Genomic DNA, 16,005 nt, shown 5'->3' on the forward strand with positions numbered 1-16,005 from the left:
GTGTACTTGTCTAGGTGCCTGTCTGGATCCCCCCCCCCGTACACATTGTAGTGACTGCTTTCTTTTGTTTGTTCTGCAGAGGGACAAGCGTGATGTGCGACGTGAGTGAGGGGCTGTTGCCCTCTAGTGGTTGCACAAGCGTGGTGCCGCATGTTGTGAGGCGTCAGTGAACCCCATTCATTTATTATTTGCATTGCATTTGCATGTGTATGTGATGTGCGTACGTCATTCCAGTCAGCATTGGAACACAGTGACAAGCGTTATAATAATCTTTGTCAGTTACACAGCAGAAAAAATCCCCTTTACTATCACTTTTAAAATTGACTGTATTAAAAGAGGATGTCACACCTAATGTTTCAAGGTGCTATTTGCTGAAATGTTCCTATAAATAGCTTATGAGAGCATGCAAAGTTTTAGATATGTCAAGTTTAGTTCATTTCAGTCTCTCTTAGTGTCTCCAGCGCTGCCACAGGGCCAAGCATATTTATTCATATGAATTATTGTGTTACAGTATCACTTTGGCTATGAAACTCTCCAGTCACACTGCACCTTGTTAAGGAAGTGAAAAAACGGAAGAGTCATGTGGCTCACACAACAGGTGAACTGGTGTGAGTACGCGTGTGTGCGTGTGTGTGTGCGTGTGTGCAGAACTATTGAGAATAGAGAACAAAAATCCAACGTGTTGCCTGCATAAAATGTGGGTGGTGTTTACATTAATGTCTTTATGGTCCGTGCCCTGGATGCCTCCAAACTTCCTCCCTTTTTTTCTTTCATTTAAAGGTTGTCCTGAATAATTGAATGTCTGCGAATGATTGATGAAAAACGACTAAAGCATGTCTACTTGCAGACATGTTGCGCATTCCGACACGACTGTTTCTCACTTCTTCTACTGTTTCAGGAAGTGGGGCAGAGTCACCAAAATCAGGAAACTAAGTGTTGCTATAAATACATCCGAGCAAAAGGGCTATAGCTGGTGAAAGCTAATGTAGTCTTAGTTGACGAGCAGACGAGTTTCGCTTGAGCTTGAGACGCCAAAAGGAAATATTTGGGCAAAAAGATGCTCCTTGTCAGGTGATTTCGTGCTTTTTTTTGAGGATACGCCACCATGGAAGAACTCGTCTCAAGGGCTGAATTGGGTGAATATGACACATCATCCATTACTTTCTTTAAAGTTAGTTTCAGGTGGTACGAATACACCAAAAAAAAAAAAATGTCTCCGTCTCTTTACGGTTTGTCTTCATTAAACATTGTCTTTTCCTTGTGAGATATGACTTTAATTAGACGTTATTTACCAGAAGTTTCATTGAGAACTATTTTCTGAGCTTAAAAAAAAAAAAAAGAGGAAGCAAGCTTCTTAGCCATTCTGTGTGATTAAAATTATAAACTGGTTAATGAACAATTTCCCACACGTCTGAATTCTAATTACCCGTTTTGTCGCCGCTTTGACAAACAGAACGCAAGTCTTATTGCGCTGTCATTAGTGGGAACTGTGATGAAGGTGAACGCTCGTGTTGAGTTTCTGTCCCAGTTAGCGTGTACGGAGGTGAACTTGACCTGATTAAACGCTGTAATGAGTCAAACAAAATTACTCTGACCGGTGTTGACACAGTGCGATGTTTGCACAACTCCTTGTTGGCTCTGCGCTGAAATGTCAAACAGATTGGACATTCATTCTCCAGCCACAGTCACCTTGACGTTCCAGCAGCTGGACAGCTGCTGTGTTGTGGAGCATGTCCAGAGCAAACATCACCTGCTGTTACACGGACGCCGACACATAATATCCCCACTGTCATGTTCTCGGTGTAATTTTTGAGAACTCATTTGACACAGTGATCCTGGATCAGCGATGATTAAGAGGAACTAATGATAAATATTTTCCATTTTGATTAAGCAATTTGGAGACTGTTTGACTGCGTGTGCTGTACACACTAATCACCCTGTGATATATATATTTTGTTTTTCAGAACATTCTGAATCCCTGCCGTCATACGAGGTGTTGATTCTTCACACTGCTGAGGCACAGGAATGGGCCTCGTACTTGGAGCAGATCTTGAAATCCTCTCGAAAGTTCCCCAAACGGTCCATTTTGCTCTACGCCATCAGCTCAGCCGATCAGCTCCACGGATACAACTTCGAGTGCTTCCAACGGTGCAAGTGCATCGTTCTGCTCCTGTCGGGCGTCTTCTTCGACATCCTCTATGACCATGAACTGAATGGGGCGCTTCAGAGCCTCCTTTACCCTCCACACAGAGTGGTGGTGCTGCTGTGCGGCGTATCGGAAGAGCCCATATTGACTGAGAGCTTCCAAGACTGGCCCATCTGGAGAAAACTCCATGCCGACGATGAGCCCCCGCTTTACGTTTCCACCATTTTGGAATCAATTGCTGAGAGTATGAAAAACTTTTAAGTCACAAATTACTTCTTTATTGTGCCAATTTATAAACCCATACTTGTGGTTTACAATTGTATGAATACTGTAACTTGGGCGGCGAAGCCACAGCTTTTCTTTTCTTTTCTTTTCTTTTCTTTTCTTTTCTTTTTTTATACACGGAGACCGAGAGAGAGAAAATAACAGCAGTATCTTCACAAGTAGGCAGCGTGTAGTTAATGTGGTAAAGTTTTGAGATCAAACTCTGGTATTATAGAGAGCAAAGTGCACAACTGCATTTCTTCAAGGGATTTGGTTCAGATTTTGAACTAGCGTTTGAAAAATAATCAAAAGCATCTATGTCCTATTCCACTACAAGTGTTAGAGTTGAATTCCTCAAATTTAAGCGATAAATTAGAAATAACATAAGAAAAATATAAGATAGTAAATTGTGCTTAAAGAAACAGAAACTAGCAATTACTTAATGACTGAGTTAAGCACCTTTAGTTGTTGTTGAATGACCTGAAGGTTTATTTGTAGTTATTTGTGGAATATTTAGGAGGCACTATCAATAAGTTTGCCATTTATTTTTCAAAGGTAGACAGGTGGAGGCTGAATATGAGAGAGAAGCTGCAGCCGCTGCCGCTGCTGCTGCTGCTGCTGCTGCTGCAGAAGAACAAGAACAAGAACAAGCTTCAGCTTCCATGTTCCACATCATCGAAGACACTTCTCCTGAAGATCCCACCATTGATGAGGCAGAGGAAACGGTGCCAGAGGAGGAGCAAAACGAAACTGTCCTGGAGAATGAAGAGCCTGTGAGCACAGGGAACTCAACACCCGGAGAAATGAGTTCACCCACGGACATCACGTGTCTCACCGTTCAACCGAACAGAGTCCTGTGTGGGGTAAGGTGGAAGTGAAACAGACGCATGAAAGGCAACATCCACATGGATGATGGAGATACACATAGATGGACTTAGCATTAACAAACAGTTTTTATTTGAATCAATGAGATATTTTACCGTAATACAAATTTTCTTTAAAATTTTGTTCCACTCTGTGTTTCTAAGGAACAGGAGACACTTTATATCATCTTCACACACAAAGTAGACAATCAGACGACACCAGAGGTGGAGTTTTCATCTTGACAACAATGGTCTGTGAAAAGGTGCAGCACGGTGAAATGATTACACTTAAAGTGTTATCGCCACACTCGTGTCATATCTACAGGAAGGGTCATATTGACCGAAATGTTGATGAACGTCTCTTTTGTTTGCAAGAAGTGAAAATCTGAAGCCTTTTTTTTTTTCCATTTTTATCGGAACAATCTGCTTGTAGATATGCCCGTCGGAATGGTATCACTGACGATGCACACTGACCAGTCATGTGTCAGCTTAAGCCCGGTGACGTATTACACCCACATGGGAGAAGTCAGTCGATGTCTCGAAAACGCAGCCGATCCTGTGAACTTCCTCTGTCAGGTGAGACAGTTGCACTGTTGGCTTTTTTTTTTTTTTTTTTTTTTTTTTTACAACTTTAATTGTTCTTTGACGTCACGTGAGTTATTATTTATTTTTCACTTCCAGGCTTTCAACTTGACATCCAATGCAGCCGAATCATTGGACGACCTGCTAACTGACTCGTTCAAATCCAGGATGGCTGAGAATAATCTTCAGCTGTTCGGCATCAGACAGATAGAGAACGAAAACATGTCGACATGTGAGCGTAGTACTCTGATTTCTCGCTCTGTCGTGTTACCCAAGTAGATGGTGGAAGACATCCCAGTGTTGCGTCATGAGAACAGCGCTAAACCGTCACTTCCATGGCTGCAATGCCTTCATGGAAGACAAAAACAACAGAGAGCAGCTTTTTTTTAATAATTTTGTTGTATCCGTTTTTGCGCTTTAGATCAGCGGAGTGAGGAGCTTCCCACTTTACTCCACTTTGCAGCCAAGTACGGCCTGAAGAAGCTGACCGACGCCCTCCTTCAGTGCCCGGGGGCTCTGCAGGCCTACAGTGTCATGAACAAGGATGGAGATTACCCAAACACGCTAGCAGAGAAGAGCGGCTACCCAGAACTCAGAGAGTACATCGACGAAGTTGTTCTGAGTCCAGTGAGTATTTGCAAGTAGTATTCAGCTATTTATATTCTCTACTGGCAGACAGTAAGGATTTTTTTTGTGTGTGTGTGTTTGAACAAATCCAGGAGACAGCAAACGTGGTCGAAACTCCCTTAGAGGACACCATCGACGCAGGCGATACTATAGAGATATATGAGGCGATGTCTACCTCTCAAGATATGATCATCAAGTACTCAGATTGCTCCGAGGACATATATGAGTCGATGTTGGAGATCGACCCCGATTGTGCTGAGGACCTATGTAAGATTATATTTACTGGTCCTAATAGTGATGAATATCACAACACAGAGGAGGATTCATTCATATTTTTATTTGTTTTGTTTTTTTCAGATGAGGAGATGAACGCATTAGATGAGAATCGTGAAGAAGTGATGCTTAGGAAATTCTTCCAAGGTACATACATTCGCCCGACTTTTACAGAACAGTGTGTCCTATGCAAGCTGTAACATGCGGCCGCTGTGTCCTTCAGCGAAACCACGCGAAAGTCAAGTACCGCCACCCGCACAATGGAAAAGCGATGAGGAGGAAGAAGTTGAGCATGAAAACTTTAATGAGATTGAGGAAGAGGAGGATCCGTACAACCTTTGTCCAGAGGACATCTATGATACCGTGGATGAGAATAACACCTACAAGCCGTCGATCCTGAACCGTCCGCCAGCCCCCATCCCCAGACCTGATCACAAAACTGAACCTGAAAGGCCTATGACCTACATCTCTAGAGGTACTGTCTGTTTTTTATGTGTTTTATTTAATTGATTTTAAAGTATATAACTAAAAACTCTCAACAGTATTTTCAGATAAAGGTGAGCCAGAGAGTAAAAGACTGGGATCGGAGTATCTTGCAGGTAATGCTCTTTATTATCATTATTATTAATATTATTATTATTATAAGCTAAGTTAAGACACTATAAAGTTTAATAACTTCATCATCATTTTTATTTTAATAAACCAGTCACTTCACTAGCAGTTAAAAAGGTGCTGACTGACGGAGACACTCGAAGTCTCAGATTTATTAAGGTTAAGCTCTGTCATGGTTTTATATATAGTTTACATACGCACACCTTGATTCTATCCATACGCGCGGTGTCTCTTTGTGGTGTCCGTGTTATGACATATATATGGTTTTCACTGTTACCAAGCTGGTCAAATATAAACCCGTAACCATTATAGTGAGCGGTTACAGCTATGTATGTACGGTAGGACATATTTAGGTCGGATGTTAGTGACTGAGAGAAAATGTTCACATGGTCTTCAAGTGTTAATGGGTGTTTTTCACATGTAGGTCAGACACAGTAAAAGCAGCTGATGTGTTCGCAAGATCAAATCCAACACTAGACGTCATGTTGTCTGAGCCACATGTTTATGTATTCAACCTGTTACATGATAAAAATAAAAAGTTTAGAGAACTGAATACCTGGGGCACCCACACGGATTGCTTGCCTGGTTGACAGGATGTCTAGTCCCCTATCTCATCACCTCACTTCCTGTCTCTTTCTGTTCCCATCCACCAAATAAATACCATCCCCCACTCACCGCCCACTCAGACAGTAAAAAGGCCCCGAAAAGGCCCCATTAAAAATAGGATCAAGTGATTTATAAGATGCACAGTCTGACATTAATCCAACATAATAACACTTGAATAAAATAGAAATAAATGTAGTTTAAATGATTTAATTATTAAATAAATATCTGTTTACAAAAATCACCCTGGCCGTGCTTCAGACTACTCTGCTTCCCTGTACGGTACCAGTCGCCTGCTAATTAAATAAAAGTGTATTTCAGTTTTATTCAATTATAATTCGTGTAGTTTTTCACCTTTAACCAAAAAATATTTTAACCCTTTAAGACCTAAACATCCTCCTGCACATGAAAAAAAAAGAAGCTTGTGGTATTTCAATGACCATAATTCACCGATGGAAAATTGAAAGTGTGGCTGAATACAGGGAAGTTGCGCTTCATGGAAAAAGCAGCTGCCATTACGGTAACGATGATGCACCGTTGCTGTGGGGACCGACGCGAGTGGAATTTGTTGAATTTGTTGGTAAAAACAAGAAGTTAGTTATACCCTTGAGAGGTCACGAAGGTCTTCCAAACAAAAGCGCAACTTCCCAGTGTTCAGCCACACTTTGAATATTCGCAGTAGCGCAAACCACTGTGAGCTACTGTAACACAAATACCGCGCGCTTTAACGATCCCCCCGGTAAACCTGCCTTTATGTCAGCTTCTTTTTAATTTCCAAATAAGTAATGCGAAGTGGAGGTCACAGTTTTCTATAGCTGAAATCTTTTTTTTATATATATATATTTAGCTCGGCCTGCGATGGAAGCACCCACACCAGCTCATGACCCCTACGCCGGGATGAAGACCCCCGGTCAGAGGCAGCTCATATCCCTGCAGGAGAGGGTGAAAGTCGGGGAAATTACCGTGGACGAGGCCGTGCAAGAGTTCAAGGCTTGGCAGTTTGACCACGAGAGTAGGGCACACTCAATCCGCTTTCAGCAGGTAGCTCAAACATACAAATATCTGAAGTTATGATCGATGCCTGAGCAATAAATCTGAACTCACTTTATTTATTTATTTTTATTAAAGGACAATCTGAAGAAATTACGAGACAGCATCACCAGGCGCCACAAAGAAAGAGACAAGACGGGAAAAGAATTAGGTAGAATGCTATTTATTATTTGATTAACTTTGAGCGTAAGTTTCTGTCATAGTATGATTACTTTGTGACAGCACATAGAAAAAAAAAATAGCATCCTGTTTTATTTATTTATTTATTTATTTTTTAATGTGTGCTTATCATCTCTTAGGTTGTGAGATAAGCGCTCCGATGCAGAGGAACTTATACTGGGGCTCCACCATGACGTTAGAATGTGCTGTTTACGAGTCGGCGCCCAGAGTTGCAGCGCTGCCTCCGCCGCCGGTTCAGATGATCCAGAGAGGAGGCTGGAAGACGGGGAGCACCTCCAGCACATCTAGTGAGTCCCAAGCTCTTGTTTTCTTCCTTCATTGTGTGTATGTCTTTCCGCTCCACACAAACGCCCTCCTTTTGGATCTTTGCCAAGTGAATATGACTGGTTTTGCCATCCTTTCCTCTACTTACTGAGCAAATAATATGAGGTTATTTATTTATTGTTCAGGAGTTGTGTCCTAATGGGTCTGTAACAAATGTGTTGCAGCCTGGCGCGAGTGTGTCTGATTCAAATGATTTCAAGGAAAGGCCAATTTGCTCGATTAATTTTGGCAACAAGTCTTGCTTCAATGGAGCAATAGTTCTTTGATGTACAATATTTCAGTTCATCTGAGCAAATTTAACCTCTGAGTACTGAATATTAACTCAGTTATCAGCATTAAATATTTGTATATATTATGGCTGAGCAGTGTACTGGTCCACACCAAATACTGGTATTTATTTATTTATTTATTTGTTATAATCTGAAGATTTAGATCATATTCAGGGAAGCGCTTATAAACATGCATGCGTCAGAATGCGAGAGGACTTTTGCCAAAAAAAAAGGTGTTGTGTCGGTTGTTTTTTTGTTTTTGTTTTTTTTAAATGTCCCCAATTTTAGCTTTTTATTGACATTAAAAAAAGACACAGCAGTTTTGAATATGTTTAAACATGAATTAATATGTCAAAATAAATGAAACCGTAATTGTAATTTCCATAATTTCTTTATTTCATCATAATAACATATCAGTCTATTTTTATATATGTGTGTGTATATATATATATACAAGCTGTAAATGTCCCTGTTTTCCGCATCAGCAGGCAGCGCTAACACGGGGCCATGCAAACCAGTTTTACTACTATTTACACATCATCACAGTAAAGTAGTCCAACCTTAGTCAATGTGCTGCATTGATTCCTCTCTCAAAGAATAGAAAATGTTGTGAACACATGAAAAGAAAGATAAAAAATACCGTGATACGGGTTAAAAATACCGTGATATACATCTTTGGTCGTACCACCCAGCGCTAGTATATATTCCCGTAGTTTATTATACTTGAATTTAAATATCTATTGTTGACTACTCAAACTTCATATTTTTACATGTACTTCTTTAAAAGCTGGATGTTGTTCTCTTATCTCTTTATAACGTTCACTGGTACATGTTGTTCTGCTGCACACCTTTAATTTGTTGAGCACGTAATCCATATTATTATCATATTATAATGCATAAGTTGTCTTTTTCCAACATTTATGCTGTTCTTGTGATGTTTTATTTTGACCGGGGAAAGTTTGTCAATGTCTTCCGAACTAGTGCAGTTTTTTGTGTGTTTTGTAAGGGAAGACTTTTCACCAGTTGGTTTAGTTTGCGAGCAAATATAGAAAACTCACAGGGAGATTTCGTGTCTAGCCGTTGACATTTGTGTAGTGTTGAAACAAACACTGTTGCAAGAAAGTGAGGCGCCGCAAACAGAGTGATGGAATCTCCTCGAGCTGATTCAAATCTTTTCTTTAAAACCTTTAGATTAACTTGTTTGACAAGATAAACTAAACAAAAAAATAAAAAAACATATAATAAAAGTGTATGAAAATAACACTGCGCTCCCAGAAACACTCGAGTGTTGTCAGAAATTATTAGCAGGCGGCCTCATGATGCTCACATTAGTCCGTGCGTGTTCTCTGCGGGCTTCCTCGTTTAATCTCGCTCTGATCGCTCCGCTGCCTGCAGACATAATGTACAACGCGTCTCTCGTGAGGCTCACAAAGATATTTTTATTCCCTTTTGGTGAAGTCTTACAACATAATTCACCACAAGCACTAGGCTCATGCAAACTTACGGTCACATGTGTTCCCTCCACATTAACCTGCTTTTCTTTACGTCAGGTACTGAGAGCAACAGACTGAGCACCCACAGCAACTTTAGCCTCAGCAGCGGGACAGAGCCCGACTTTGAGGTGAGCCTGAATCCCGAGTTGCAATTTTTCAGGAAAGTCTTTCAGAAACACACCTTCCTTAACAGAATGTGGAACATTAATGCTTCAGCTTTTCATTTCTTCATACATTTCAGAATTCCCACGTGTGTAAAGTGTGAAAAGTTGATGTGCATTGCTTAATATTTTAATCGTTTCTCAGTAACCACAAGTCAAGATGTAATCTGGAAGTTTTTTTTATATTGCAGCTCCTGAAAGCGAGGCTCAATTGAGTTATGAATCTGCAGTCAAGTAACTGAAGTTATTCAACAAACATGCTGGAGTACAAATATTTGCCTACAGAACCACTCAAGTGAAGTGAAAGCAACTAAAGATTAGCACTTGAGTGAAGTTACACTCCACCATCGCTTAAGTCTGCAACAGGCAGTCATGTTAATTGATAATATGACTATTTATTTATTAATTTATTATGCATTTGGTCTTTAAGACGTCAGGAAAGAAAATAAGTTTCATTTAAAATCTTAGCTAGTGTGATATCAGATGGTTTTTTGTTTAATTGAGAAGCGAGAACAAGAACGTCGTTACTTTTGTGGCTTTTTTGTTTGTGAAACTCTTGGTTCCTACGCAGGTATGGAAAGTATGGAATTTGATTTTATAAATTTCCAAGTCTGGAAAAGTATGGGAAATGAAAACTAGTGTATGGAAAAATATTCATATTTCTGAGACTGTTATCACAGTCAAAATTTCTAAAATATAAAACGATCAATATCTAAAAGCATAAATGGATAGATCTGTTTTTCTAAGATTTTACGATCGCTGAACATATTGGGAAAATGTAAATCACTCACTCAGTTTATAATTTAATTTATGATTTATTAATTTATTTAATTTTGTATTAACTATTTGTATGACCTACGTTACCTAACTATAAACTCCTGGAAATTATTTGGTGACATAACCGCATATATATTCAGAATAATGAAAACGATATCAACTATTTACTCTAATGCCATAAATTAGTTTTTTTGTTGTTTTTTTTCTGAGAAGTCTTCAAATTAGGGTCTGGAAAAAGTATAAAGGAATTTTGAAATTTCAAGTGTGTAGGAACAAAGGGTGAGAAAAAAATATGGCAATATATCGCAATATTTCTTCTTCTGATACAATAGTGTTTTTGAATATCTTAATAACAGTTAAAAGAAAAAGTCATGTTTTTGGCTGATGGTGAAACATCTTCCGCACCTCCAGCACCACGTTTTCTGTACATGTGCAATAAACTGGAAGTTGATCATTTGGATAAATATCATTTTTTAATTTGTCCAATTAATTATCACTGTCATCTGATGTACACATGTACAATGTGTAGTTTAAGCTGCACTTAAAATTTCTCAGTGTGCTATGTAGAATATTGTATTATTACAATATCGCGATAATGTATCGTATCATGACTCAAGTATCGTGATACGTATCGATATCGTAGATTCATGTTCAGTTGACCCAGTACAAGGTACAGAATCTTTAAAACGCTCTAAATGTTTTTATCTCTAAAGTGTTTTTGGTGTGGTGACATATACATTTGATTCTTTTAAAGGACTCACTAGAAAATCCTCCCCCTCCGCCGCGACCCCCACCTCGACCATCTGATGGTGGACCCAACATTCCTCCTCCTAGGATTCCTCCTCGGATCCCAGAAAGGTCAGTCTAAAGCTTAGGTCTTCAGCAGAGGGCGACCCCTAGAGGGTCCGCGGAGGTACTGCAGGCAAAATCTCTGGTTGATTAGACATTTTTTTTATGTATTTTTTAAATTTTCTCTCACAAATTTAAACTTTAAATACACATTTAATCAGCCAACTACTGAGGACAAAATGGCTTTGTTAGTCACTAGATACATTAGGCTTTTTATATATGTGATATATTTATAAATATATCTTTAAATATCATTAGGCCGAGTTTAATATAGAACACATATAGTAGGTGGGGGGTTCCTACTTAATCTCTCCATCAGTTTGAGGGTCCTCGGCCTGAAAAACGTTGTAGACGCCTGCGCTAAAGAGCTCAGCGATCCAGCATGAGATCAACACGAGGCGGATAAAAAAAATATCCACAAGCGGCGACGAGTGAAAATAGACGATAAAGAGGAAACGTGTTTCGCCCAATCGGTGTTTCACAGCTGTGAGAGGAAACCAATGGTGAGAAAGTGATGAGAGATGTCGACGTTCTCACTGTCTAAACATAATTGCCCTTTGTGCACAGAGAGCAGAGCTCACGCTGTGAACGTCTTAAAAATGAAAGCAAAAGGTGATCGAAGCGACTCTAAAAGAAGTCGGATTGTTAACTATAGCTGCAGTGAATATCTGTAACTTTCCTAGTCTGATAGAGGCTTTCTGCACATCTTATCTCTTTAAAAAGTGATACGGGTTACAGTATAGTGTGTACCACAACACGTCAAACAGAAACTCTTCATACGCCGACGTATGTTGGGGCTGTAGGTCAGGTGTTAAACAGCGACTGAAATGACTCATTCTGTTGAATTACCATGTAAACACTGTGGTAATAAAGGGAGAGTGACCGTAACGAGGAAGCAGCTTGACGTTCTGCCAAAATGTAGGTTAAGCATTTAAATGAAGAAAAAGGAAATGAACAAGTTCACAGAGAGAAAAAGGTGGCATGCAAATAGTAGTCTCTCCAAATCTGTACGTGTGGGTTTAATTCTAACTAATTTTATGATACAGTTTTTTTTTTAGCATCAGACTAGACAGTATGTATGAATTTATTCTTAGCTGAAAGTTAACAGGGATGAGAGGACTCGATCGTGTGATTTATTTTAAAAGATAGAAGTATCTATTTATATATATATATATATATATAAAAATCTATATAAGAATTAGGAAGTATCACTTGCATTTATGTATGAGATGTGTAAATTAAAAGGTGAAGCACATTTATAGCAGCTGTGAGTTTCACGTATATTTTTTTAGCTGTGAAGTGTTATGAGTTACAAGATCAGTCTAATGTGCACAGTTTACCAGCTTTGTAACTTTAAACCCTTTTATCTTACAGATGCTACTAGTATTTCTGGGGTAAATGTGTAATGGTACTTTGTACTTCTTCTTATTGCTTCTTATTTAGCACTAGTTTCTTCCTTAACGACCCGCCCTGTACTGTATATGTTTACTGCGGCACTAGAGGCGATAATGGTTGCAGCCGAGTAACACTGTGTTTCCCGTAGGGTGCCAGAAATGGTGCACGAGCGCTACATATCCTGCCCGACGCGAGCACTTCCTCAAAGACCCTCTTACAGACAAACAGACTCAGCGCCTCCCTTACCTCGGCGAATCCGGTGACTGCAACGTGTTCGTCCCCTCGCTGGTTTGTAAAGTCGTGGCTTTATTTCTATGTAGGGATCGGAGGGGAGAAAATAAATGCGCGTACCTCTGTAAACGGCCGTCGGGATTTAAAAAGACGAACCCAGACAAGCAAGAAGACAGTATCTTATTTTTGTTTCTTGCTCTTTTTTTTTTTAATTTTATGCATTGGTTCATCTAATTCTCTCTGCACCCTTAATATTTCATTGTATGTGTGAGTGTGTGTATTTGTGTGAGTGAGTATGTAATAGGATGTATGCGTTATGTTACTGTAAAAACATTAATTTCACTTGAATGTTCACCGTGACTATGATAATTATAATGTATTCTAATAAAAATTTCTTCTAACATTTGAGTATTTACTTCTTTTATTAAGTGCAATGTGTTGAAATATGATAATATTTGTATTAATATTAATATTGTGGTGCATCTCAGTGCTTACTCCCAGAAATACCTCAACGGATATTATGTTTATACCTTTTAAAACCTTAAAATCTGGCTGTAACTTATTTATGTGCTACAACCAGTATTGATTTATTAGTTCTGCTTTGGTCACTTGATGGTTCTACGTATTCTCTGTATCACTTTTTTTTTTATTTGTTTGTGACATCTGTTTCCTAGTTTTCCTCATGTAGCACAGAAGCTCAGTCACATGATCATGCTGTTATGAATGTAAATGAGTTTTCTGAGGAGGGAAAAGGTTCAAATTGTGAGTCAGTGTCGTCTGCTACGGCTTCTGGTAGAAACTTTCAAAGTAAAATCTTCACTAAATACTGCATCAAAGTGATATATAACCCATTTATTTCTGATTAGATGCATATTTTACTTACAATAATAGATTTAGATACATATTTCAGGAGTCGGTGTGTAGATTTTAAATTTAAATCCTCTGAAGCTGTGCTCAAGGTGTGATTTTCTTTTTCTCTAACTAAACTTTGGTGGTATTTCGGAGGCAAACTATTTTAAGACCAAGGTGTTTTCCTGTGACGTGTCAAAGGTCATCTTAACTAATAAAGTGAAACCAATGCAACAAAAAAAAAACTTTAATTTACTGAGGATTATTGGTAATTATACTGTATTTAAATCATAAGAAATTCAAACTAAATGCCTTTAACTGAGTCACGTTTCATGTAGAAATACAGCAGAATGTCAATTTTTGTGTAGGCATGTCGGTGTATTACCGTGTTTAGACTACGAATGATGCAACATTTTATTGCTTATTTATATACGTGCACAAATAATTTCAAAGCTGTTCTTGTCAGTAATTTGTAACAGAAATGGGTCAAATCACTGTGAGGCATTTTAGTGTTTTTCAGCTCATTCTTTTATTGTTCCCCAGCAGCAGACTGTAGTGCTATAAAACGAGAATTTTGCAGCTGAGGAGCCATGGATTTCTCTCAGGGGTTTGGGCTAAAAGTAAGTAAATATTACAAATACACGCATCAAGCGGACAGAACCAGGACTAATCAACAGGGTTTTGCAAACATTAACCGTAGCTACAGACTTTAAAAGAAACACGGACAATTTTAAGTGCAGTTTTTACTCATGTAGCATGTAGCCACGGTTCTGTTATTTCTCTCCGCAGCGTGGAAGTGATTGACCCGAGGCTTTTATTGCGGAGGGGCGGCCCCGCGGAGCTCGGCCGGTGCGTCGTGCCGCGGTGTTGACGCAGCTGAAGCCGGCGAGTGTGAAGCGCTGACAGGACGCTGGTGGAGAGCAGCAGCAGCAGCAGCAGCCGCACAGAGCTCAGTGAAGTGTGTCTGCAGCAGCGAGCACAACGCTGGATTACCACCACCCCACAGAGGTACGTGTCTTGCTCCGGATAACCGCTTCCTTTACTGGTATTAATGTCACCACCTCTAATTTTTTAAAACTAAGAAACCACCAGACTTTGGTTATCATGTCAACGTGCAAAATCTTAACCACGCAATGCAGACCCCCCCCCTCCTACCTCTCGCTGTTTTGCGTTCCTTTTATTTGAGACTTTTGTGAGCGTTAAGAGCTTCTGCGCGTCAGTGGGTCGTGATTTTTGTGTGGATCGGGGTCGATCTGGCTCTGGGACAGCTGCTGCAGCAGAGACCAGATCCATACAGTGGGAATGCGACCCGCCATGGGTGCAGCACTCTGAAGCTCAATGCCCAGGAGAAAACACAAAATCTGGGATATAATTAAAGGCTTCCTGACTTTACACCATCCTGAATACCTTATCAAACTATTCTTAAAATACTATATCGCTCTCTCGTTGTGGTGCGTTTTTTTTTCACAAGTTGTCAGGCACCAGTGCAGCTTTACTATTACCGTCTGTGGATGATGGTGGTCTAGGGAGCAGACTACAGGCGACTCCACATGCATACAGTATGGCTGTGGCATCAGGACCATGCACTGAATGCATAGTATGCGGCATGGAGGTGTCCATTCTCCATCGCTTTTAGTTCAATGTCACGAGGTTAGACTTTTTTTTTTTTTATTAATAAAGCTCAATTAATAAACACAAAGAATAAGACAAGTGGCTTAAGAGTCCACCTTGTCAGCTGTTATTCTTACAGTTCCAGATTATTCTCAATGCTGCAGCCTTGAAATAATAAGTGATAGTGAAAGAAAAAATCATTTAACGTACATTTCTTTTTCTCCGTTCATTATTTTTCCACTCTTTTATTCCGGAGATATCTTTGCACGACCGGCAGCTCTCCTGTGCCGCCACCGCACAGTAATAATATCCTGAGTACTCTCTGCAGCTATTGACACAAGGACCTGAATGTTAAACTGTAGTCTGACAAACAGGTCTGCCTGAATGAGCAGCGTGTCACATGAACATGCTTCACAGCACTTTGCAGACTTCAAAAAAGACTCATAGCTTTCCCACATCATTGAGATGAATATTTATATATACAAACTCAAACTTTAACCACCAAACATATGCAGGTCTGAAGTGGTTTGTTGCTCTACAACTCATCTCCCATATGAAGCTGTTATATTTACTTGGGGTTATGTTATGTTATGTTATGTTGTGTTACGTTATGTTATGTTAGTTCTGAGAAACTCAACAGACGTGCGTGTCTCTGCTGTCTTTCCATTCACAATTTCTTTCTCCAGCCCCGTGTAACACGACGCTACACAACCTTGATAAAATATTAACCCGGGCAGAGCACAAATAATTAAATAAACTGCTTCAAGGACAAGCAGGGAAGCGGGATTTTCTCGCGACCACTTTTTTTGTTTTCCTGAATTTCTAATCAACTGCAGAACCGTTTTT

General features: G+C 39.6%; 2 protein-coding genes across 2 annotated transcripts in view; both read left to right on the top strand.

Annotated features, from left to right (window-relative positions):
* The first annotated feature begins 921 nt into the window (after positions 1-921).
* Positions 922-13,102, top strand: pik3ap1 (phosphoinositide-3-kinase adaptor protein 1). The gene is given in 17 exon segments (XM_047602114.1): positions 922-1,136; positions 1,965-2,390; positions 2,966-3,273; positions 3,439-3,546; positions 3,652-3,849; positions 3,955-4,087; positions 4,277-4,482; positions 4,575-4,749; positions 4,840-4,902; positions 4,979-5,230; positions 5,298-5,354; positions 6,818-7,011; positions 7,099-7,171; positions 7,320-7,487; positions 9,344-9,414; positions 10,979-11,082; positions 12,617-13,102. Coding segments are annotated over 17 exon segments (2,682 nt in total). The 5' UTR covers positions 922-1,105; the 3' UTR covers positions 12,732-13,102.
* A 1,314-nt stretch (positions 13,103-14,416) lies between these two features.
* Positions 14,417-16,005, top strand: part of LOC125018435 (sorbin and SH3 domain-containing protein 1) — a 40,525-nt gene continuing 38,936 nt past the window's right edge. The window contains exon 1 of the mRNA XM_047602326.1: positions 14,417-14,556. The gene's annotated coding sequence lies outside the window, so the exon portion shown is untranslated. The remainder of the gene's footprint in view (positions 14,557-16,005) is intronic.

Source organism: Mugil cephalus, chromosome 13 (assembly GCF_022458985.1).
Source record: "Mugil cephalus isolate CIBA_MC_2020 chromosome 13, CIBA_Mcephalus_1.1, whole genome shotgun sequence".
In the NCBI taxonomy this organism is placed as follows: Eukaryota; Metazoa; Chordata; class Actinopteri; order Mugiliformes; family Mugilidae; genus Mugil; species Mugil cephalus.